Genomic DNA, 26,459 nt, shown 5'->3' with positions numbered 1-26,459 from the left:
ATTCAATATCCTTCAAAGCTGTCTGGTATCCTGGCCTACACTATCGCTCCATCTCACCGATACGGATTAAGTCGCTCGTCCACCATAATCTACTAAGTTGGATTTTATCCACAACCAGACGGTTGTGGCATCTCTCCTAGCTTTAATCGTTATATGGGCTATGGAATCGTCCATCCTCTTGTAGGTAGCGAACATTTTTTCGAAAGATTCTTCTCTCTATCCTTCATCCAAATTGAGCAGGCGGCGTGAGATCTTGGACTGCACATTAATGAAGGCAACACATGATACATGGTGGGAACGTCAGCACTAAAAATGAAAAAAACAAGAACATCAAATCACACTAGTCAAACGAGCATAATAAAGATAGGAGACTACAACTTTGAGATCGTTGATAACTTTTCTTATCTAGGATAGAAAATCATAACAGATAACAGTTACGACAATTAAATCCGCGCAAGGTTGTTGATTGCCAACAGAGCATATTTCAGCTCACAAAAACTGTTCCGCTCGAAACGTCTCATCATAAGGTCAAAATCCTTACTGTACAAGACAATAATCTTAGCAAAAAAAATTGCAAACTCTTGGCCGCGTTGAATAAAAAAAATCCTCCGAAATGTTGGCCCCCCTACATGAGGAAGGACGATTCCGTAGTATACATAACGACGAAATATATGAGTGATATCATGACCGTCTGGTTGTGAGTTAAATCCGGCTCAATAGACTGTGGTCAGTGGGATACTTAATCCATATGGATGAAAATGATTCAGTCTATAAGTCTATTAAGGCAACATCTATGGTAAACAAAGCCAGGCAGACCCTGTCTGAGATGGAGGAAGTGTCTAGGCCAGGACGTAAAACAACTTTTCTTTTTCTTCAGCCTTTGTCCCGTTCACAAGCGGGGTCGGCTCGTCGTGATCGGCTTCGCCATTTGGCTCTATCGAATGCCTGATCTGGGTGCAATCTCGAGGCTTTCAAATCCCCATCTAACGTATCAAGTCACCGTTGCTTAGGTCTGCCTTTTGGTCGTTTACCATCGACTTCGATGTTCAGACCAATCTTTGCAAGTGAATTCTCGTTTGCACGAATTGCGTGACCATACCATCGAAGACGCCTCTCTCGCAACTTTTCCACGATCGGTGCAACCCCATAACGATCGCGGATATCCTCATTTCGGATGTGATCTAAACGTGTGACGCCACTAGCCCAACGTAGCATCTTCGTCTCCATTACCGCGAGACGCCGTTCATTGTCTTTTATGGTCGGCCAACACTCAGAACCATAGAGAGCGACTGGACGGACGACATTGCGGTAAATTTTAGATTTGAGACGTTCGTTGATACGTCGATCACAAAGGACACCAGTTGTGGAACGCCACTTCATCCAGGTTGCGTTAATGCGTGAAGCAATTTCATAACGCAGCTCTCCATTGGCTGATAGCGTTGACCCGAGGTATTTAAATCGCTCAGATCTGGGCAGATCACTGCCGCTGACAGTAAAACAACTAAGGACATTGAATTGGTGTACCTCGGCACAAAACCGGAATTTCTGGAGTTTCTTATGAGTGTAGGCCTAGACCGGATAAAGGTTATTGCGCCGTTGATGACTAATGTTGATGCACTAATGTGAACCAGTTATCGCATATTAAGCTTTTGTTAGATTCATGGATAGTCTTTGAGAGTCTCCTGAAGAAGCAAATAGTTATCCAGTTGAAAGATGATTATCATTCATTACTGCAGTTCTTATTATTTAAGCAAATATGTCCATTCTTGCGGCGAAGAGTATTTCCGGAAATGTGATATTTTCGGCCTATGTTGGCTATAATCGAATCAGAATCAGCTACAGGAGGTTCCTCCGTGAGAGCTGGTCCTTGCAAAGGTACCTCTTCAGTAACATAGCTGTTCTCATTCGCTTTGAATCTCGTCTACAGCCTCGCCGTCCCCAGCTTCAGAAGCTGATTCTCCCATAGGGAAAAGATCTTCTTCTTTCTCTAATATTGCCAATATATTGTCATCATCTAGCCTCTGCGACCACGATATACTAATATCTAAAATAATGCCAAAAATATATAAAATTGTTGAAAAACTCAAAAAGTCAAATTAGTTAAAAACTACGCTTAGCCTAATCATACGTCCCACAGGCATGCTATACCACCATGAGTCAAAAATGTCGGGGCTTACTTGATAGACGCAGGCTGTCTTTCGAAAGAGAGAGCGCCTCGCAGCCGCACATTGGGCGTCTAGGGTTAATCCTAGCATTAAAGTGTTATAAAAATTCTTGGAATATTAAAGTTATATTAAAAATCATTTGATTACACAAATATTTACTCATTCAAAATTTATATCAATTAATTTGAATTATGAAGGCTAAGGCTAATTCACAATTTTTTTTACATTTCCTTTCAGTTAGCTCAGCGAACCCAGATGCAAAGCGATTGTACGACGACCTACTAAGTAACTATAATAAATTAGTAAGGCCTGTAGTTAATGTGACCGACGCTTTAACCGTTCGCATCAAACTGAAACTCTCTCAGTTGATTGATGTCAATTTAAAAAATCAAATAATGACCACTAACCTGTGGGTGGAACAATCTTGGTATGACTATAAACTTAAGTGGGAGCCCAAGGAATATGGAGGAGTGGAAATGTTGCACGTGCCATCAGACCACATATGGAGACCAGACATTGTGCTTTATAATAAGTAAGAATATTTGTATTCAACATATTTGTAGAATAATCTCAAAGTATACATATATATATGCACATAATTAAAATTTAATTCAAGCAGATTGTCTTTCATCTTTTCCTAAATCCTTGACTTTTTATTATCAAAATGGTGAGACACCATAATCAAATGTTGAGTGTGCATAATTCCTAATCTAACAGATGGAAAATTTAACACATTAGCGTAATCATCAATTTGATACATGTTTGGGTGTTCATAGATCTACCTTACTCCTTTTAATGGCCCATATGAATTTCCTTATAATCTGATAAATTTATTCTTGCACGTATTCATTTTTCCTGCATTGCTACGTAACTCATTTACACTTCCTTGGTTAACGTGACGACTTCTCACACAAAAAACACCTCCAAAAACCAATCATTTTTTTAAGAAAAGAGTAGTGTACCTTACCTTTAAAAATAAGACTTAATAACTTTTGTACTGCCAAGGGTTTCCGTATTGCTCCTAAAGGTTTTTCTGAGACGGTGTCAGCTCCTTCCACGAATTTCATTCAATATTCTCATGAAAAGTGCTTCTGCAAATCTCTCGGCCGAATACTTCATCGCAATCAAATAATAGTAGTAATAGTTTATTGGGAATCTGCTAATTTGAAATGAATCCCTGATGCATCAATCTACGACTATCCAACAAAGCAGTGAGCATTAGGTTGACTTTGTTTCTTCGGAAAATGCTTGCCTTTTGAGTTTTATTTTAAAGGTTTGTAACTTATTATTATATTATTATTCTGTTAAGGAAAACTCGCACCGCGTCCTTAAAGAACTATTATGCCCCTTTTACTGGTTATAGTGTACCTATTGATCATAGTATCTCAAGCTGGCATATAACCGTCAGGAACTTTAGTATGTTCCCTACTTCCAGATCTTTCAGCTTTGCATCGGGTATTAAAGTTCTCCCAGATGCCTCGACCTACTTTGCACAAGTGCCGGACACTGTCCCAGGACGTGTATAGAAGTTTCGTCACACTCCTCACAAAACCTGCAAGCAGTGTCCGCAGATATCCCTAGCTTCCGTAGGTGATAATTCAGCCGACAATGACCAGTGACAATTCCCACTATGATTCGGAGGTTCTGTTTGGTGAGGTTTAAGCAATCCTTTGTACGCATGGATTCGTATCCCCCAATAAGCTCCATCCCTGGTAGGCCCGCGCAGTGTAGTTCCCTCAACCGTTCCTCTTCATTTCTTAGGGTCATAGCCATGAAAAAGTTTCTGATTCTGGCCCGTGTAAAGGCGTCGCTGCTCCCTTCTTGCCAGTTCGTCCGCTGCCTCGTTGCCTTCCAACTCAGCATGGCCTGGAACCCAAAGTATACAGACCTTGTCGGACGAGCCAAATGTATCCAGTCTCTCAAGTCATTCCAGACCAGTTTAGAGTTCACCTGGTTGGACCTAAGTGCCTTGATCGCTGCTTGGCTATCGGTGAGAATAGCTATGTTCTGCCCCCTGTAGTTCCTTTGCAGATTAAAGGAGGCACATTTGTCTATGGCGTATATTTCCGCCTGGAATATGCTAGTGTACCTGCCCATTGGCTCAAAGTACATTTTCCTTAGCCAATGACACCGCCACCCGCTCCCTCTGCTGTGAGGGATCCGTCAGTGTACCAAGTAATCAGTTGCTGGTTTAAGCCGTATGTCGCAGCCACGATCTCCCAGTTTGCCTTGTTACTCCAACGTGTTTCAAACTTCTTATCAAAGTGAAACCTCGTTGTCATGTTATCCCTTAGTATCAGTAATACCGTCTAGAAAGAATATTAATCTTCCTTTGATTTAGGCAGCTCCCTGCCTCACTGATACTACCGGCCATCCTGAATATTGCCCTCCTTGCCTGCATTTGTATGTGCAGATGGACAGGGGTTATTCCCAGAAGGACCTCCAGGGATGCCGATGGGCATGTCCTCATTGCCCTACTGATACATATGTAAGCCACCATTTGGAGTTTATGTAGTAAGTAGCTTGGGGCTGTAACGCCATTTTTTTCCTGCTATAGATCTGCAAGTCATCAGAGCCCTCATGGCTTTCCGACATGTGTCTTCCAGAGAAATTTTTGGTCTAGCGTAATTCCTAAATGTTTGACCTCTGTTTCTCGTTTCCCTGAAGCTGTTCCGTTTCGCTTCCCTGATCGCGTTGCTATACGCAGTCAGTGCATTTTTATACCTCTGCCAGTCCCCGGTTTGTTTTGCCCGGTTGAAGATTCTTCGTGTCTCTGTTCCCATTCTGGCCAGGTTCCTGCTCCACCATGGTACATTCCTTGATGACTTAACTGTCTTAGCCGGACAGCTGGCCACATATGCGTCAATGACGACTGTGTTGATGTTTTCCACCACTGGTTCTAGTTCCAGTTCGCTCCTGATGTCACCGCCCCCTTGAAGGTAGGCAATGTTGTTGCTCAAGCGCGTTACGTAGGATTCCTAATCCGTTCTCCTGGGATTCCTTATTATTCTTTCTATTTCGGAGTTATCCTGAATGTCGAATCTGATTATCCTGTGATCAGACATAGATGATTCATGTTTTTCTACTGCCACGCTGGAGGGCGCTGTGTCTATCTGCGGGAAAAAAACTAAACGGCATTTTAATGTGGACAATATTCCACGGTCCGCAACCTAGAATAATTAGAAAATATTAAAAGGTAAATTTTTGGTGGGCTTTTAAACTTAATTTTTTGGATTTTGGTGTTTTTTTACGGCTTTTTTTATGAATAAAAAAAAACCACCCATCCGATTGCAATTATCCTAGTTTGCGGACCGTAGAAATAGGTACTAAAGAAGCCGTGAAAATTTCAAAGAATTTGGTTGGATAGATTTTGAGCATGGTGGCAGCCGATTTTCAAGATGCAGTTTCGAGAAAAACGCATTTGAAAATTTAAATGTGATTATCAACGGTAAAATTTTAGCTCACCATTAATCTGCTATACCTGGTCCATAGAGAGCACCCTCCGTTTCTTCAAAAAAGTCTTGTAAGGCCGATTGTTGCTCTCTGGTGTCAATTGTGGCCCTTTTAGCGAGGTCAGTCGATTGTCGTTCGGACCGCCAAATTCGCGCTTCATTACGGCGGTCGACATAAACCTGACATATGTAACCAACTTGACATCCCATTGTCACTAGGATTTTGAAAATGCCATTGAATCCTTCATTGAAAATAATTACAGCCAGAAAAGTGGCTATTTCTACGACCTTGGCCCCAGAATGAAAGTGTTTAGGAGCGAAAGTTCAGATCAATGCATTTAACGACTCATTGTTATTCTGGGTCTCTGCTCCTAAACATCTGTTCAAGAAATCATCTCGTGACAAATCTTCGTAGCTTGGTTTGATGACTGTTTGAACTTCTTCAGTCAAAGGTACCTTCTCGTGGTGAAAACTATCCAGTTCTCCTTTAGCTTCCGCTTTGGGCCACCAACTGCCCTCGACTGCTGGACAATTTTGATGCTGAGGATTTTCGTCTGTAGAACATTTATGGAAGAAAGTTCATTCCTTCTATCGAATTTGCGTGTCGACGAATAGCCAGCCCAGAAAATGTAGTGAGGTCCTTATCAGTAAGTTTTCCAGCCCCTTTTCCACCAATGCCTTTGTGATTCTTCTTTGCATTTCTAAGCCGCGTTCCCATTCTTTTCTCGACATGTCCTTCGTATTCCTTTTTTACTACTACGTATATTTTATTGTTTGCAGAAATTTGCAGAAATTTGCAGAAATACCGGAGAAAACTCCAGCAAAATCCAATATACAATATACAAAACTTGTCGCAATTGGAACATCCATGTTCATGCTTGCTAAAAGTTTCTTTGCTGATGTTGATGCGAAGTCCTTTTTCTTCTCTGATAACTATCGATTCCCATGAAATACTCGTTTTTTAGTGCGGGCATGACGTTGAACGTTAAAGCGATCTCCCTTCGTACGATCCATTTAAAAAAATCATTGAACACACAAACAGCACAATACTTACAACAAAATATAACTGAGTATAACTTGAACGCCTTTCAGTGGTCACTCTAGATTGGATTATCCTTTTTATTCCAAACAGCAAATAAGTTTAGACAATTGATTGGTTTTCCATCTTTTTATATTTATACCTATGTTCAAATTTATAAGGCTCAGGTAAAAAACTAACAGGTAAAAAAAGATTCGATGCTCTTTCTCATCGAGTACTCCAGCCGCGGCTGCAGACTTCTTACCTGTTTAACCCTGTAATTTCTCAAGGACTCGGAATATCGGAAAATCCCTTTGCCCACATATTCTGCACTATATATAGATACAATTCATGCAAAAAAAAAATTCGATTTCTCCAACCCGACACACGGGATGACCCCCTTAAGTTTAAGGGGGGCTCCCCATACATATGGATGGAGGGTGCAAATTTGTGTTCACAGAATATAGCGATGTGGGGTATCAAATGAAAGGTCTCAATTAATACTTTTCGAAACTGGTTCCATATTTGATACTGGGTGAAACATAGGGGAGTGAGAGCTCAAAATATGACCCCCAAAAAGTGTAACAGGTCTCGTTCTCAGAACCTATCCAACCGCAAAATCTGAATAAAATCACAGTGGTGCATCTCGACGAAATCTAGTCCTCAAAATATATCCGGTTCCGATATCTGCACAAATAAAGTTACTAATAGTATATTTCCACATTTTAGAAATTTACCCGGAAACCCCCCTTATGTTCATGCCAGAAGTACAAAATTTAGCGTTCGTGTAATGAAGAATATAATGCACAATTTGGTCAAGTTTGAAGAAAATCAAACTATTATTAAGAAAGTTATAGAGGGTCAAACTTTGCCATTTTTTGTGAATTTCGTGCACTCTACAACCTGCATGACGTCATCATCACATATCAGTTCCTCAATACCAAAATGAAATGAGTTCTTCTGAATGGGGTCGCAAAGAATTATTTTGTTTTAGTTTTTTACTCATTTGCATATGAATATCAATTACTCCAAACAGTGTGCATATAGGTCTATATATGCGTGCTAATGAAGTTTGCGGGTAGTGTCTAATTCAGATAGATATATTTGTACATTAAACCAGCCGTATTTAATATGCGTACTATATATGTACATAGTTATGATTTTGTGCACGAACTAAATCGGAAATATGGGTACGATCAGTTTATATACGTGCATATATGTGTACAGTATTCGGAAAGAGGCAGTTTGTTTGTTTAGGGTGAGCGTAATATCTATGGCTGTAATATGTACGTATGTCTCGTAGTTTGGAAAAATATAATATGAAGGAATATGTTAGATTTGCAGCTATATAGGGATAGAAAAATATGCGTTGAAATTTCTTACATAAGATGAACACAAAACCTTTATACCCGAAGCGCGAGCTTCCGGTATTCCGACTTGTTTATTAGAGCAGCCGGCCTATCTGGACTCATCCCTTTGCCTTCCTTTTCTCAAAACAGATTCTAAAAGTCTCTCGTCTAGAAATTTTCACAAGTTTGTTAATTTAGCCAGGCTTGACTCTCGTTACTTTTACAAACGCGTTTCAAAAGTAATCTGATTGTTTTCCTGTATGTTTATAGCTCCCGCCTCCACTCCATCAATGTTTCATCAATTTTCCGGCGGCATGTTTAGGTATCAAATAAAAAGTTTCGATGGGTACCTTCTGAGAGCCATTCTCAGAAATTGCATAATCCGTCGCGAATGTACATCTATAGGACATCTAGTCCTCAAAATACAATCAATTCCAATTTCTGATCAAATAGAATCAATACTAGTATATTACTATATTTAAAAACCCTTCACTTCTACCCTGGGAACAGCGTGCCCGAAAGTGGCGACAGGTGGTAATAGATTATTCACCTTGTATTTTTTTTAGAATTTTTGATTGGATAATTTCTAATAATGAGTCGTGGCTCATTTGTCTGTACTTTTTAACGCCATCTTTCCTTTATAAGCGTCTTTAAACCGATTTAATAAGTATGAATTCATTTGATAGCCCAGAGAAAAAAACTTCACTCCCTCATTCGCGTGAATAAAGTATCCTCCTTTAAACTCTGTAAAACTCTGTTATTCAACATCATTCATATTTTAACACCCTGATCAAATTTTGCGCTAATAAGCTAAACAGTTTTCGAATAAATTTTGGAAAAATCTTCAACAAATATTTAATTCGTTAACTTCATCTTGTTCCAGCGCTGATGGAAACTTCGAGGTTACTTTAGCAACAAAAGCAACTTTAAATTACACAGGACGTGTAGAATGGCGACCACCAGCAATTTATAAAAGTTCTTGTGAAATCGATGTCGAATATTTTCCATTTGATGAGCAGACTTGCGTTATGAAATTCGGCAGTTGGACATATGATGGCTTCCAGGTAGGTGGATACTGTTTTCTACTAACTTAAGCGCAAGCCAAATAAAAGAGGTAAAGGTTTATAAAATGCGTAAAATAAATTTGATAAAATTGATTACGTAAGATATGACCAAAAAAAATTTTATTATTTGCAAATAATGTATTTCGGAAACCATCAGCTCCGTTTTCCATATTACATTGCGTTATATGAAATGTGGCACACTGAAAAAGGGAGCAAGTAGTTTGCGAAATACGGTATTTGCAAACAAACAAAATTCTTTTGTCCAAAAATGAAGTAAACGTACTGTTTTTGCCAAAATTCACCCCTAGCCTTTGCGAAATTATCAGCAAGGACTATAAAAGCTAAATCCAACTTCAGCCGCTGAATCCACAGATCGTCTAGCTTTTATGTATTTCAACGCGAGGTTGAGCTACTTTGGGACTTGCTCGTCATTTCATTGGGTTTGTATTGGGTTTCTATTTTCAACTGAATCGATTGGTCATTATTATTGGAATAAGTCTGACCATCTTTAAGGTTTTGTGCAAAACAAAACCTTATTAAAATCGGTTTACTGTCTGTCTATGTGTCTGTTTGTCACACGCATTTTTCTCGGAAACGGTTGTAGTGATTGACACCAAATTTAATGCGAAGGTGGGAACTGTGAACACGCGTGCATACAGTGAATTACATCATTCTAGATCGAACTTTAGGGGGGAGGAGGTCATATATGCAAAAGGGGGATGCAATTCTTTTCACCAAATATAGTATCAAATGAAAGGTCCCGATTAATGATTTCCGAAGCCATTCTTAGTTTTCATATCTGTTGGAAAGGTAGGGAGCCGAAAGTGACCATTTCTTTCCCGGACCCATTCTCAGAAACTACTCAACCGCAAAATCTGAAAAAAAATCTGAAGGGAGCCACTAATGAGGCCTAGGCTCCGAAATAACCTTCATACCGATTTATGTTCAAAGTTAATCTTCTTCTTTTTCTTCAGCCTTTGTCCCGTTCACAAGCGGGGTCGGCTTATCATGATCGGCTTTGCCATTTGGCTCTATCGAATGCCTGATCTGGGTGCAATCTCGGGGCTTTCAAATCCCCATCTAGCGTATCAAGCCACCGTTGTTTAGACCGGCCTTTTGGTCGTTTACCGTCGACTTCGATGTTCAGACCAATCTTGGCAAGTGAATTCTCGTTAGCACGAATTGCGTGACCATACCATCGAAAACGCCTCTCTCGCAACGATCGCGGATATCCTCGGATGTTTCGGATGTGATCTAAACGTGTGACGCCACTAGTCCAACGTAGCATCTTCGTCTTCATTACCGCAAGACGCCGTTTATTGTCTTTTATAGTCGGCCGACACTCAGAACCGTTGCGGTAAATTTTAGATTTGAGACGTTCGTTGATACGTCCATCACAAAGAACACCAGTTGTGGAACGCCACTTCATCCAGGTTGCGTTAATGCGTGAAATAATTTCATAACGCAGTTCTCCATTGGCTGATAGCGTTGACCCGAGGTATTTAAATCGCTCAGTTCTGGGTAGATCACTGTCGCTGACAGTGATTGTGCCTGTTCCATGGAGATCGGTCGTCAAAAATTCAGTTTTGTTTAAATTCAATCTGAGACCGTGTTCCATGAGGCGAATTTTGAATTTTGAATTAGTTTCTCGAGATCAGATGCTAGGAAAAAATGATCTGCGTAAAGCAGTGTGTAGGGCGCTGGATGTTGGATATCCCGTGTGACGGTATCCATAACAAGAACAAAGAAGAGTGGTGAGAGGGCGCTTCCTTGATGAACACCAACAGAGATACGAAGCGGTTTTGATATACCCGCCAAACTTCAAAGTTTACTTTTCAAACAAAGTTAATAATAGTATATTACTATAACTTTTAGTAATTGGCTGCAAAACCCCCCTTAGGTTCATCCTAGAATCACCAAATTCAGCAATGTACGCTATAAGATAGAGCCCAATTTTACCAAGTTTGGTGGAAATCGCACTATTACTAACAGAGTTACAATAGGTCAAAGTAATGCTTGCTGTGCAAATTCAAGACCTTGAATCTCAGTATCACATCAAAGTGAATATTCTGACATAATATATGCATATATTACGTGCTAGATTCTAACGGGACAAATGTCCATTCAAATATTTTTATATAAGGAATACACAAAACCGTCCATACCTGAAGCGTCCAGCTTCTGGTTTCCAAACTTGTTTAGGGCTCCAAACGCAGAGAATATTTTGTGCAATAATTCTTATTTTGTCTCTGTTGGTAGTGAGATCGCCTTTTCTAATCGGTTCTCGGTTATAGACTTGGTCTGGATGGAATCTTATGCTGAACTGAAGCTAACGAAGCTCTGATAGGCGTCCTAGTTTTATTGGCAGTATTTCTTTTGGTTCATTGGTTTGGTCAATCATTGCTTTGTCTGGTTGGGATTCCTCTTCCTATTCATTTTAAAATAATTTTGGGCATCATCTTGCAAACAGTGCACGAAGTTTACTTGGAGGAAGTAATTTTTCTTGTCAGTGAAGAGTGTCAAGACTGCCACAGATCATCTAAAGCAAAGGAGACCCTGAGTTGTCATCTATATACCGATCATTCTGTACGCTTTTTTGCAGTCGGGAAAATGCTCGAAGAGCTCATGAGGAGTGGGCTCTCCAAAGCGATGTGCTGCCACGAAATTATCTTCAAGACAATTAAATTTTAGAGCAGATATATCCACACTGGATATTACTATGGAGGTTATGGATGCTATTTATTGAGCTAAGGAGCAGATCCGTTGATGTCGATAGCTCGTAACTCTTGATGTCAGAAATGGCTTCAATTCCGTAAAATTGAAGGGTTACCTGAGTATTCACTCGCTGCGCTATAAGACGCTGAGATCCAGAGGAGAGTGAAGATCAGGCCCAAGGTAGCACAGGGACGCAAGTTGGTGTCTGCCTATCGTGCTGTCTCAGAATCAATAGAGATTGCAGTCGCGGAGGGACTCCCGTTATCCTCATTGCCAAGGAACGTTAAACTGCAAAATGCAAAGGAAGAGACTCAAGGTTACTCTTGAAGAGCGATAAGGTACACTCAGGTTGGACCGAAAGCATGATGAGATTGACTGGCTAGCAGCTTCTAAGCAAGATGTGCGTTCTGCAATGGTGGACGGCGTCGATCACATATTTTTGCTTATGGAAAGTGGGATGGGACTCATCGGTGACTTTATGCAGATATAGAGGAGCTCTTTACGAAAAACTGTTGTCAGAAAGATGTTGAGAAACGCTGAAAGATATATCCACTTTGCGCATTATGCTCAGGTTCCTATTGCGAAAAAATAGGGCTCGACCGGTGTGGGACTCAATGGCAGGTGGTTCTTTGGTGGGTCCTCTGCCCTCACTTTAGTGAAAAAAATTCCCCGACTTGCAAGCCCCCTATAGCAAGACTAGCCCAAGGTAATCTGTCAAACGGAGATATTCAATAAGTAACCTGACGTTTTACCGTTACAGAAGTCCAATATTTAGTGCATAAACGAGAATATTGGAAGAATGTGAAATGAAACATAAGGAAAACTTGAGAATTAGAATCTTTTCTTCTAATTTCCAAGCTGTTCTCATTTTCGAGCCGCTACTGTACTTTCGAAATATGCAAGGATAAAAATATATTTAATTCAACTCATCACGTTTTACTACTACCTTAAATTTAACTATACTGAACAGGCAGACCAAATGTATTAACGTGTTTCTCTCTTCATCAACAGGTGGATTTGAGGCATATCGATGAATTGAATGGTACAAACGTAGTAGAAGTCGGGGTTGATTTATCAGAATTTTATACATCAGTTGAATGGGATATATTGGAAGTTCCTGCTGTCCGGTAAGTATATATCAAATTCGATTTGTTTTGGAATTTTATTATATATTTCGTCATTATTATTTATTCTATTTTTATTATATATTTCCTCATTGATCTTCTTCCGGTTTCATCTTTTGCCCTGACGGATATTAGTGAAAATATCATTAATTTTGCTATCTAAAATAGTCATACAAATCGAAAATTATGAAAAAAATGACATTTCACATACGAAGCAAACTTTACTGTTGGCCATCTCGATTAGGCATGATAAGAAATGCAATACTGTACAATGCGTCTTTTGTGTATTATAACATTAAGGGAGTCATCCCGTGTGTCGGATATGAGAAATCGATTTTTTGCATTTTTTTGTAAAATATTTGGACTAAGTGGTTTATCGATATTCCGAGTCTTTCGAAAATTACAGTAATAAACAAGTAAAGTGTCATATGTCAGATTTATGTCAATTGTCATAATGAAGCCCGAATTTACCGGTCCGAATGATGTTCGACTAACTTCACTAAAAGTGGGAAAATTGAAACCGAAGGCTTAGGGACCAGTTATAGCAGGTGTCCGGATGGCTCAAGTGATTAGAGCGCTGGGCGGTGGTAGCGGAACGTCGCGGTCCAAATGATGGCAGAGGGATTTTTATCGTGACTGGATGTTGGAGACCAGTCGACTCAGCTGTGGATGAGTCAAATCAGGGTAATAATCTCAGGCAAGCGCAATGCTGACCACTTGCAACCTACAGTATACTGTAGTGTACCGTTACGGTCTTGGATGAAGTGCTGAAGTGATGAACACATTTCAAGGCCCTAATCCAATTGGATTGTTATACCAACGATCATTATTATATAGCAGTTTAATGGTCAGTGAAGGTTTTACGGTTAATAATTACATTTCAACTTCTATCTTTCTTCTAAGCCTATCTCTCGAAACTGCATGTTGAAAATCGGATGTCACCATAACCATCTTTGGAGATGAGTGTATAAATTGCCTTCAGTAATGAACTATGATATCGGGTTGGAAAAATGGTTACGCTTGCTCAAGATATAAATAAATATATGGTGAAAAAATCACATTTGTATCTTTATCCAATTCTTCACAGAAAAAAATTCCCAAAAATGCGATATAAGCGATCTTCGTTTCTTTCACGAAAAGTACATTTAGGTACATATGTCAGCCATAGAGCGGCTTCTTCGCGTCATTCGTACATATTAATGTATAGTGAAGCACATCATGCGCACGCAATTTTCAAATCCGACCAATGATCTCGTAGTCCAGTCATTCTAGCTTTCAATTTCAGAATTCTTTCGGTTAAGACCTATTAACATAAAATCTATTTATTAATGTTCAATGTCTTTTTCATTAAACTCATGTTTTGATAAGGTTTTTCGCAAATAATTAGAAAATCGTACATTTTATGTAGAAATGATACTCAACCCATAGAACACATAAACATGTAAAAGATTAATCATTTTGAAGTTAATTAACGTAAAACCAGAAACTTTCTGTAGAAATCGAACCGGAGTGCTTAAGAGGACCTTTAAAATGATGTATGATAGAAGTCGGAGGGATGAATAATAACGGAACTGTGATCAAAATAATTTAATTACCTAAATTAATGATTAATTACCTGACATAAAAGATCAATAGGAGAACCTGAATTCCTCATGTAAATTGATAGTAAATCAAATCCTTTGAAAATCTACTGTATTAAAGTCCTCTTAACAAATTCTGAAAATTTGGTGGGCTTAAAGTTCGTAGCTTCGGAAAAAAAATGTCAAAGTTAATAAAGTGGTTGTCGCGTTGGATATGTGTAGGGTCTAAATTAATTCTTCAACAAAAATTACCATTTTGAACAGAATTTGGCAATCCGATTAACCAAGCCGTCGGTGTATGCAAATAAAAATGTTAAGGGGAATTAGAGGAATCTCCACATTTTCAATTGATTCTCAGCGTATTCTGTATGAAAAGTGGATACCCGTGTTACTTAACCAGCACCTCTAATATAAAAAATACATTTGAATTGCGCTAGAAAACAGCTATTTGAATAATTTTCTATTCTCTACATCATAGCTAGGAGTTCCTCACAAAGGGGTATCGTATGCGAAGACCACCTTCGGGTATATTTCGATTGCATCAGGGTGGTTAGATGTTATGGCGACCCCCATGCCACCCGGAAATTTGACGATAGTGATTTGATTAGGTTCTCGAAGCTAGCATACTGTATTCAAGTGACAAATTAGTCTGCAAAATGATAATTTATCCAACGGCCTAATCGTTTTCGTTATCAGTAGCAATCTTCGTCATTTCCACTTAGTTTAACCATTCTCTTAGCCAAGCTATGAACACATGTAACTAACATGTTGCCTTCATTACCAGTTTAAGCACCTACGAATACTTAGGTCTACTCTTGGGGGTGCTTTTACTCGTTCTCTCTTTATTCCGTCCAGAACATCATCGTATATTATCGACTGCCATTTTTACCGGCGGCAAGATAGTTTCCCGCTTTTGAGAAAACAATGTCATGATTATTTCGTGTATCTATGACAAGCAATGAAAGGAGATTTTTTTTCTCTTTAATTGTCAACATTACCCCCCGTCAATCGGAGTCTGCTTCCCCCGAGAGGCATCAAGCAAGCTAGCCTTTTTGTCTTCTCAAAGACCTATCGATCGTTCGCTCCTCCCAATGATCTATGCTCGGGAAGGCGCTATTTCTAATCTGAGCCGTTTCTAAACTACTAACTATGAACTATTTACAATTGCTACAATTAAAACCGTGATGCACCGAAATATTCTTACATAAGAAATACACGAAACCTTTCATACACGAAGAACGCAATTTAATTGCTGGTTACGCAGGAATAGGGAAGTCAACCATCCAAAATTCCTTCTATAAGAAAAGCACGAAACCTTTAATGGATGATATATCCAGCTTCCGGTGCTTGTTATTTTTCAAAGCTTTTTGGAGTAATTGTCCAAACTATTAGACATTTGTACTAAGACAACTTAACCCCGAGCGAGTACACATGATCTTCATAATTTGTTATTTCTACTAATTGTTAAATTTGAATATTTTTAATCGTCGATTTTATCTTGGATACGCCTTTTAATCAGTTTATTTTTCCTGTTCTATTCTAGTAATGAGAAATACTACACATGTTGCGACGAACCTTACCTAGATATTACATTCAATATAACGATGCGACGGAAAACATTATTTTATACTGTTAATCTAATCATACCTTGTATGGGAATCAGTTTTTTAACGATATTAGTTTTCTACCTACCATCGGATAGTGGAGAGAAGGTAAGAAGCAGAATTATGTGCATATTAGAATCCTAATAACTAGATTAGCAAATTTCCGCCCTATAATTTTTATTAAACTTAAACGTTATGCTATACTTGGATGTGATCTTTACCCATTTATCTAAAGCTTTTTTCTTTGCTATCGTTTGCAGGTATCACTAAGCATATCGATTCTGCTCTCACTCACTGTGTTCTTCTTGCTTCTGGCGGAAATTATACCTCCGACGTCGTTAGTTGTTCCATTGTTAGGCAAGTTCGTACTTTTTACAATGATACTCGATACATTCAGGTAAGTTTAAATATAAACCCTGCAATCGTTATCATATTATAGAAATTTTCGAAAATCATATCATATTGTACTGAATATTTGATCTCACCCGTCGATTGACTCCATTGACAGTGACGTTAGTGTTAGTCTCCATTTCGAATAAATATGTACCAATGATATTTCCTATCCACAAACCGTACCATACTGTGATGGTTACCAATTATGCTGTCATTCCTGTATGTCTGTAGTCAGATTTTCCCTTTCCGCTATATGGGGTCTTTTTGCACATTAATTATGAATGATACTAATTACTGCCAGAAGATCCACGCTCGAGATGTTGATCCCCCACGTCACCAAACAACTGCAATAGAATATTGCATGCCCTGCGTCTTCTTCCTCGCCTGCACAGGTTGGGCATGCTAACGAGTCGTCATGCTTAAACCTATGTCGATATTTGCGGTACCCATCGTTACCAGATAGAAATTGCGTTAGTTGGTAACAGGCTACGTGGTGAGGATTGACCCACATACGGATGATCGGAATTAGTTTATACGTGCATCGACTTTTCGTTCAGCTATCCCATCGGGTCTGCCATCTGACCATTCATGATGCCCTTTCGTTGATCTTGATTGCAAAGCGTCTTGGGTCGTCCCTCTCCTTCTATAGATTCTTGACACGCGGGAGTGCTGCTTACAAAAGTGTTGCCTTTTTTTCCGACGTACTCTAAATGCACTTTGAATTTGCGTCTATTGTCGAGCATCACATCAAGTATTTAACCGCCTTTTTGCTTCTTATGGTGTGGCTTCCACACCGGCTTGTTATAAAAACTTCTATTTTCTGATCTGCGAGCAAACCGCCAAATCTTGATCTTCAGATTTACTCCATTAGATTCTGTCTCAATCTCATGAATGTGCTTTGCAACAACAGCAATATCGTCGGTGAAACCTACTACTTTTACCCCTTATGGTTAATGCAGGCAAAAGAGTCCATCATACATGATGTTCCACAAGAGTGGACCTAGTACTGATCCTTATTGCTCTCGTACTTTAACATCCTGTCTGTAAAGTCGTCAGATACTATGTTTCTCAAGTAACGTGGAGTGCTCATTCGAATAAGGACCGTTTTGATGGCCTAGCAGTTTAGTGAGTTCAAAGTATTCCTCTCGTCCAACGTGACCACTGCACAGTATTTTTTTACCCCTATCGCCATCTCTCGCCTTCTATACAGTGGCTGCGGTGTCTACGACCACCTTTATTGCATCGACGGACGCGCGATCTATCTCGAATCCAAACTGCGTATCGGAAAAAGCCTTTTCATGTTCAGCTGTCTCGCACAATATGTTGGTAATTATTCCCTTCAATGTCTTTCCCATCGTGTCTGGAAGACATATTGGACGATATGATGAAAGATCGTTGTTTCCTTTTGGCAACAAACCAAATGGTCCTCTTTCCATTTTTTAGGGAAGATCCCTTCGCCGAGGCGTTTTTTCGCTTGTGTAAACATGTCTGTTCCGCGGGGCGGCAGCTTTCACTGTATTGTTGAGAATATCACCATGTTCCGGTGCTTTCTTGTTCTGTATTTTTTTGTATACCTGAAGTATTCTTCAGTGATATGCGGTATCTAAACTAGCTGTATTCATTGCTTCAGTGACTTTGTTCGATCTTTGTGACAATGCATGTTTAAAATGGGAAGAGGTAAAGCTTCTGAGCACTCAGATTGTAATTGCCCATTGTACTCAGCAACCTTCTAACGAAATATCCCAGATACGTTTATGTATCACAAGATTTCCGCTACTGAACGTGATGCTACCCGCTGCAACTGCAGCACATCGGAACTAAAAATCTAACGCCTGATGCGTACATGCATTCACATAGAAAATGCTCCGTGGATTCTATTTTCTCATTACAGGAGGGGCAGGTATCATCTTGTACAATTTCTATTTTGAACATATGCCCAGCTAGTAAATTATGGTCAGTCAGAACGCCCACAATATTTCTGCAAGTGTTCCTGCCCTTCGACAAAATAAACTAATGTAAAATTTCTTTGTTAGATGTGATTGGTGTTGGTGTGTCTAACAGCATTTAGCTTATGTCTTAATGGGAAGCTTATTCACCATTTTTTAAATACAGCGTTAACGAATGCTACTGAGACTCCAATTGCTGGTTCCGTCCCGGGCACAGGGGCAATTGAATTCTGTTTTGCTTTCATTTCCCTCTCCACTACAGTGCCGAGATACCCAGGGTGTGCAGCCTAGCTATCGCTGCAAATAACAATGCGTTTGCTCTTCTACCACTCACCAATCATCCAGGTTACCACTCTTAGGATCACGTAAACTTTAACCGCAAGCCACTGAAAGCCCACTTCTTGTTTTTACTCGGGAAGTAGAGTGCTGCTCCAGAACTTTGTTCTGTTTTTGACCCAGCGATGTGGAAGACTTCTGTACATCCCGCCACACATTATTCTGGAACTTCACAGTTTTCCTTACCTTTGAGGATAGCTTCATGTCTTCTACCAAACAGATGCATGAGGACCCGAGAATCGGAAGCTATTTTAGGAACTGGATTCAGTTTTCCCAATAACTCTCCCAATGTTCTGTGCCATAGTGAGATGACTCGTCAAACTAAAAACCTTATTTTGTTGGTGCTTATCTTAAGTCCAATGCTACCAACTTCTATTTCCAAATCTAAAGAAATTTGGCCAAAACCTATAACCCAGTGAAAAAGCATACAGACCTCATCAGCGTAGTCGACGTGTTTCAAAAAAAGATGTCATCATTCATTGATATCCTCCACGTCCTTGGGACAAGTTAGCATGAAGAACATCACCGATAACAAGAAGAAATGATATCGGGGTTAAGATGCATCCTTGGTAGGCTCCACTTTGAACTTCAAATTCCTCTGAAAATTTATCCCAGTGTAGCACGTGACATTTTGCGCAATCATATGGCCTCTGATAATAACTATTAGTTTCTTTGAAATGTCAATCCTGTGTAGAGCACGAGAGATGCATTCCCTACTCATGCTGTTCAAAGCGAAGATCTAAACTTCGTGCATTGTTAAAAAATGATAGGTAGATGTTAATGTAGTTAATGCAGAAAGATGTGGACCGGATCAGCCCGTTCTCTGTCGATCAACCCAACCTTTTGAGGTGTTCCTTGATGCATCCCAAGATTATTTTGGACTTTATCTTTGCAACGACAGAGATCATGCAGATACCCTCCTATCCCAATTGTCACACCCAAGATGGGTGTCCTTGTTTAGAATCTTGACGATCACCCCCTTGCCACGGTTTTGGTACGAAGTAGCAGGTAGTAGCAGATCTGCAAAAACTGCAGGTGCAGTGACAAATATCTCTGTCGGGGTACCGTCCAGCCCTACAGCTTTACTCCGCTTGAATGCATTGATGACGAGATGAGATCTCCTCTGTTTAGAGGAGTCCAACATCTAGGATTATTATATATGAGAATAAATTGAATGTGCATTTAATTCGAAAATTTGTTAATTTTACTAATTGTCAATTGTTTAATATTTCTTCTTTTCCATCTACAGCATATGTGTCACAGTACTGGTATTAAATGTTCATTTTCGATCGCCACAAACACATACCATGGCACCTTGGGTCCGCACCGTGTTCATAAATCAATTGCCACGAATATTGGTGATGCGGCGACCGCTGTATCCAATCAGTGAGATGATGTCAGTTGTAGCTATTCATTTTAGCTTTATGCCATTTAATAAATATATTTTTTCATATCTCAGACAATCTTCACGTCGACTCATGGTCCGAACATGTAACGGGCTTGAATTGAGGGATCAAATACCACCGCTGCCGCCACCAGTTGCCTTCTCCAAGTTTGATCCAAATTTGTTGTTGGATCACAACATTGTTGAATCTAGTGAAAATTCAAATTTGTGCAAACTACATCGGAGTAGTGGTAGTCCAAAAACTATATCGCGTAGCACCTCCCCCCATCACAGAGTACAAAGTATCAACTTGATGGATGATATGCCCATTTTTCCATTGGCATCATCATCTTCCAGTATTCATCATCAACAATCCTCCTCTACCACAACACTAATTGACACCCACCATCACCATACGCCCCACCATCAGCATCAGTCAACGACCACCAGCCTCATTGACTATCCTTTAACACCGCGCCGTCAGACATCCATGGTTTCATCGCAGACCCAAACAATATCCTTAAACCATGCGCATAACCAATTTCAACTACGTCGTCAACAATCAACATCATCGTCAACGTATTCTCCAGTTCCACAGCATCCTTATCAACAGAATCAATCGACAACAACTAGTGATTTGTTAGATAGTTCTAATGCTGTCACGACGTCCTCATCGATAACTTGTTCGATGTGTCGAGCAGAAGCAGCTGCGAAACTCCGCGAGCAACAAGAACAGGCGCGAAAGGCACAACAACAGTCAACAAAAGCAGTTGCTCCACTGCCGTGTTGCACCGTTCGACATAGATGGCATGCATGTCCTGAACTTCACAAGGCAATGGATGGCGTTACATACATTGCAGATCACACCAAAAAGGAAGAGGAGAGTACTCGGGTAAGTCGTAACAACAAGCATATTCACCACTTTCGTCTTTGCCAAATGTAAAGTAAATCTATATATGGAGCACAAGCATATGGTACTTTTACGAGCTTCAAACTGATGTTTAAATCGAAATCAATCCAACCTCTGAGAACCCGCTTCCGCACCCGCTTCAAGAAGCTAGTCTCTGCCTACATCCGCAATTTTCATTGAGACCTTTTATTGGATTCATTGGCTACGAGTTATGCATATTGGCTATGAGTTGCCCTAATTCTCAAAGAAGTGGGAATCACCCTGGCCTTCTGAATGGGTAAAATGTTAGAGAGCAGGCAAGTAGAAATGCCGGCAGCTACAAACTCTATTGCCATAAACATTACTCAAGGTTGTCCACAGGGTGGGGTAATATGGAATATAGTAGCTGATGCGTTCCTGGCAGAGCTACCAAATACTAGAATACAGATCCAGGGTTATGCTAACGACATTGAATTAATCCGAAAGGGTAAATATCAGGATGTGATAGAATCAAACTGGGTTGAAAATTACTAGTACTTAGTACAGAGGGCGGAGCTGCTCACGTAGGAGCTATTACACTACATAGCATGGAGGCTAAAGGAGAAGCAGACGTAAAAAAAATTGGAAATTATACTAAACTAAAGCTCTACATCAGAAACATATATCAGGAAGATACAAAGACTTGGATGACCTGCACCTATGGGGTGGTAACCGGACTTGCCATACCAACTGGGGGTTAAGCAAACTTCAAAGACTGCTTTGTGTGTGTATAACTGGAGTAATGGGGATATATCCCTTGAGGTCCTTCTGGGATCGACTCCTCACTATCTTCACATACAGATGCAGACAAGTAGGGCAATCTTCAGAATGCCAGGGGATATCAACGAGAGAAAGAGCTGCTTAAATCGACGTTGTAGATTGACAAATCGGAAATCGAAATATAGTTTGAAGAGCTTTTTACTATTTAGTATTAATAAAGGGACCTTAGACAAATGTTAGAATAACTACCATTATTGATTTTGAAGAAGCTTTTAAAAAAATCTCCAAGTATCCTTTTATACATTTTGCATACTTTAGTTGCTTCTTGTGTTCTATCCCGCGTAGTTTGCTTGCGTTTGAATGCGACTGTCGCGGTTATACCGTTTGCTAGGGAGAGATACCATAACAAAAGTTATTTTCAACGGAGGAAAAACGACAGGATGACCACCGTTTATTGAAAACTAGGTTCGATATTAATTTTAGATGGGTAAAGAGGAAATGCAAAAGAAAATCAGCAGCATAAGTAGGTTATATATCATACATTAACTTCGATTTGTCGGAAAGGAAGTATGCGTTTTTAAGGTGTGTGATTAACGATCTTCATAAAGATAGTTTTCCCAGCCTATACTCATTGCGCAGATTCTTTTGCCAAATTTACAACAGGCCGCGCTAAGTATATTGCCAATTGCGGTCCATAAAATTAATCTTCCAAAAAAAAGATGGAAGCCTGGTTGGAGTTGAAAAAAAGAAGAAAATTATTCTACTACAGACAACCGAGGGTAAACTTCATGTTGTTTATCTTGTTGGATGGTAGTATTTTTAGCGTTTTGTCTGACACAGATGCCATATGTAAAACATACTGAGAAGCAATCTCGTTTCGATTTACTAAACCTACATACATATTTTGAGAATGATGGGGTCCTAAGTCCGCATCAACTTAATGCTGGACCAGACCAGGGCAGAGGTGAGGCAGCGTCTGACGATTTGCCTCTGCCCTGGTAAGAAACCGTAAAGTCGTCATCGCTTGACATTTCTGTAACCCTACATAGTTGGAATAGATTTTTTTGAATGTATTCTACACATAAACTACCAATACGCTTTGCCGGAGATTTATCTCCTCGGCAGTTTGGTTTTAGAGCACGGAGATCGGCAATCGATGCTGTCATGCAAGTCGTGGACGCCGTTCGACGAGCAGAGGCACGTAGCCGGTGGTGCTCCTCGTAACACTTGATGCCAGAAACGCCTTTAATTCCGTAAGATGGAAAGAAAGTCTAGGCACATTAGACAATACTTTCAACGTGCCGAACTATCTCTTACGGATATTGAGGGACTATCTGAGGAACCGCTCCCTGCTCTATGAAACACTAGAGGGTCAAAGGTGGATGGAGGTTACGTCGGGTGTAGCACAGGGATCCATCCTAGGGCCGGACCTCTGGAACGCTACCTATGACAGTCTACTTAAACTGGACATGCCAGAAGAGTCGCGCCTGGTCGGCTATGCAGATGATGCCACAACGCTTGTTGCTGGACGCACTGTCGAACAGGCACAAAGCAAACTCGTCATATTGGTGCGACGGGTAAGCGGATAGATGACTACTCATGGTTTCAACCTTGCACTGGAAAAAACCGAAGTGGTCATCCTGACTAAAAGGAGAAGTCCGACCCTGCGTCCCATATCGTTCGGCGAGTCGATAATCGAGTCAAAATCAGCGGTAAACTACCTCGGGTTGACTCTTGACTCAAAGATGAGCTTTTCTGAGCAAATCAAAGCAGCAGCGAACGAGGCTGCGCTGAAGTTTCGTCGTAGGCTAATGGCAAACATTGGGGGTCCTACGTCTAGCAGGCGACGTCTCCTGATGAGCTCAACGCAGTCTGTCCTGCTCTACGGCGCGGAGGTATGGGCTGATGCCCTTAGCAAGGAGGTATATCGTAAACGTCTCGCGCAAGTACAGAGACAAGTGGCGTCTGCGTATCGCACTGTCTCTGAACCGGCCGTGATGGTGATCGCGGGAGTGATCCCCGTTGCCCTTCTTGCTAACAAGCGTCAAACCATATACAAGCGCAAGGGAGATGAGCCAAGGTAGGTGGTTGCCCGCGAGAAACGGCAACGCACTCTAGTGGCAGCTCTCTTGGCAAAATGAAACTAGAGGCAGATGGACTGCGCAGCTCATCGGCAACTTAGCTGCGTGGCTGAATCGGAAGCATGGTGAGATTGACTATTTCCTTACCCAATTTTTAAGTGGGCAAGGAAGTTTTCAGTCTTCCCTGCACAAGATTGAAAGGCGCGTTCTCCGGATTGTGTGTTTTGCAATGGAGTTGTGGACGACGCCCACCACACTTTTTTTTCTTGTGGAAGGTGGGATGGGGTTCGTCAGCAGCTCTATTTAAACACAGCGGATCTCTCTCCAGACAACATTGTCGAAGAGATGCTGAGGACTGCTGACAGGTGGAACCGTGTTGCCCGTTACGTTCGGGCCCTTCTCGTTGATAGAACTCGACCGGTGGTGGAGCCGGATGGTAAGGGGTTCCTTGAACTGACAGTTCCCTTCCTCCTCTCCCCTCACGTTCGTGAAAAGAATTCCCTGATTTGAAGGCTCCGCAAGGCGGGAGAGTTCGTGGACTAGCCCGAAGTAATATGTCAAACGGTTCCAGGCTAGCTCTCTGACGATGGGGAGGTGTTTAGTTGGTAGTCCGACGACGTACCAAATCGGGAGTCCAACACTGTGTGCGTAAATGCATTCACCTACCCTACCCAAAAAAAAAATGTAATCAATAAGACACCGTGATCACATCAGGTTCAAATTTTTGCTTCACTGGCATATGACGGATTTTATCTAGTACTGGCATTAAGTGGCAAGTGATTAGGCTCGGATGATCCTACCTACCTAAAAGAATAGAGAAGCTTTGGTGGTGGTGGCCGGAGATAAGTTATTGGGAAAATCCGTCAAGAGCTCCCTGCAACATCGGGCACGTTTGCGGAATGGTATATTTTTGGATAGTTTGAACCAGACTCAAGTCAAATGACATCTAGGGAAACCATATGGGATTTAGGTATAGTACGTGTAGCTAACAATATTACGAGAACTACAACCACCCTCTCCAGATGCCAAATATCTTTGATTTCGCCGTTCAATGTTGCTATTATGACAAGACCCGGCTTGTCCACTAACTTACCGATCTTCACGTAAACAGAACTATCGAGTGTTTCCTGCGGTTTATATAGGTAAACCGGACATGTTTTTGTTAGATCCACAATGCTTAGATCTTTAGTTATGCTAATGCAACTTATAATACTAGACTATATACCGGCCAACTCTGCAAGTGTAAGTTTTTAATGAAACTCTTAAAACTAAGAAAGTAGTAATCTCCCATTTGTTACTACATACATTTTGCTAAAGTTGCTGCTATCTACTGATTAAGTTGTCATAGTTAACAAGCCTTTTTCACCAGGGACGCCGTAGCTTTTCAACAAATAGTTGGGTGTTAATTTGGGGGGGGGGGTATTCCAGCCTGCTTTTGAGCTGGTAAATCCTTCTCGAAGGCACCATGTCAAGGTTTAGCCTTTCATCATTTTTATAAGTTTCAACGAAGCCGCAAAGTGTGTGATCCCTATTCTTCTTTTCCTTTCTAAGTTATTAACGAGAGATGCCATTGTCTTCATTTCTTGACGCTTCGTATTTTTCGAAATGAGTCTTTCAATAATCGACTGTTGGAAGCCGTTCTTCTTCTTTTCTTGCCTAAATCTTTCAGCACTGAGCGGCACTGTGAACAATAGTTGGATCATGGCATGGAAAGAGGCCATTTTATGTAAGTGGGAGTGATTTGAATTGTCTGTATCGTTCATTGCGTGTGTGTAAGCTTCCTGTAGTAATCGAAAGAAATCCCTCTCCTCTCTAATGATCCTTCAATTAAGAAACGGAAATTCTACATTGTCCTCTATCTCCTAGCCATAAAACCATAGCCGAAAATCTATCCAACGAAATTCTTTGAGATTTTCACGACTTATTCAGATCATATTTCTACGGTCCGCAAACTAGGATAATTGCGATTCATAGTTTTTTTTATTCATTGAAGAAGCCATAAAAAAACACCATCATTCACAAAAAAAAATTTAACACGGCACCAAAAAATTAGCTTATTAATATTTTTTAATAATCCTAGTTTGCGGACTGTAGTTAAGTCTGTACGTTAAAATGCCGGTTACTTTTTTTCTTTGAGATGATCGCAGCGTCCTCTAGCGTGGCAGCAGAAAAACACCTTTTTTGGAGATGGGTGTTTTTTCCCCCGTTTAATGGCATCCGGCGAAGGGTTTTCCTTAATTCAAAGTATCCTCCCGTACGAAGTTTTTCAAACATTGTCGCGTCGTAGTCCTCCTTGTCCACTATTACGACCGCATTTCCTTTATCCGCTTTTAAATAAAACACCTGCTTTTCTTTTAATTTCTTCATAACTTTTCTTTGCCTTTGCTCTATCCGTAGTTCCGGGCAGGTTTATTATGCGAAAAAGGATGCTGACTACATTATTACGGCTTGCTTCTTTGAATTCGTTACTTTCAAACTGAATGCCTATCTCAATATCGATGACGATCTGTTCCTTCAGCAGAGTTGGTTATTGGAGTGCCAAGTTTTTTAAACCCATGTTTAATAGTTCCTCTTGGTCCTTTTTGAAGATTTGCTTGTAT

General features: G+C 40.4%; 1 protein-coding gene across 3 annotated transcripts in view; it reads left to right on the top strand.

The window, feature by feature from the left end:
* Positions 1 to 26,459, top strand: part of LOC119656899 (acetylcholine receptor subunit alpha-like) — a 234,465-nt gene that overhangs the window by 194,418 nt on the left and 13,588 nt on the right. For all 3 annotated transcript variants that reach the window (XM_038063583.1, XM_038063582.1, XM_038063581.1), the window contains 7 exons: positions 2,403 to 2,697; positions 8,868 to 9,048; positions 12,775 to 12,890; positions 16,011 to 16,179; positions 16,332 to 16,468; positions 19,996 to 20,142; positions 20,206 to 21,022. In XM_038063583.1, the coding sequence (XP_037919511.1) occupies positions 2,403 to 2,697; positions 8,868 to 9,048; positions 12,775 to 12,890; positions 16,011 to 16,179; positions 16,332 to 16,468; positions 19,996 to 20,142; positions 20,206 to 21,022 (1,862 nt within the window). The remainder of the gene's footprint in view (positions 1 to 2,402; positions 2,698 to 8,867; positions 9,049 to 12,774; positions 12,891 to 16,010; positions 16,180 to 16,331; positions 16,469 to 19,995; positions 20,143 to 20,205; positions 21,023 to 26,459) is intronic.

Source organism: Hermetia illucens, chromosome 5 (assembly GCF_905115235.1).
Source record: "Hermetia illucens chromosome 5, iHerIll2.2.curated.20191125, whole genome shotgun sequence".
Taxonomy (NCBI): Eukaryota; Metazoa; Arthropoda; class Insecta; order Diptera; family Stratiomyidae; genus Hermetia; species Hermetia illucens.
The sequence above is the reverse complement of the archived record's forward strand: the minus strand, read 5'-3'. Positions and strand labels throughout refer to the sequence as shown.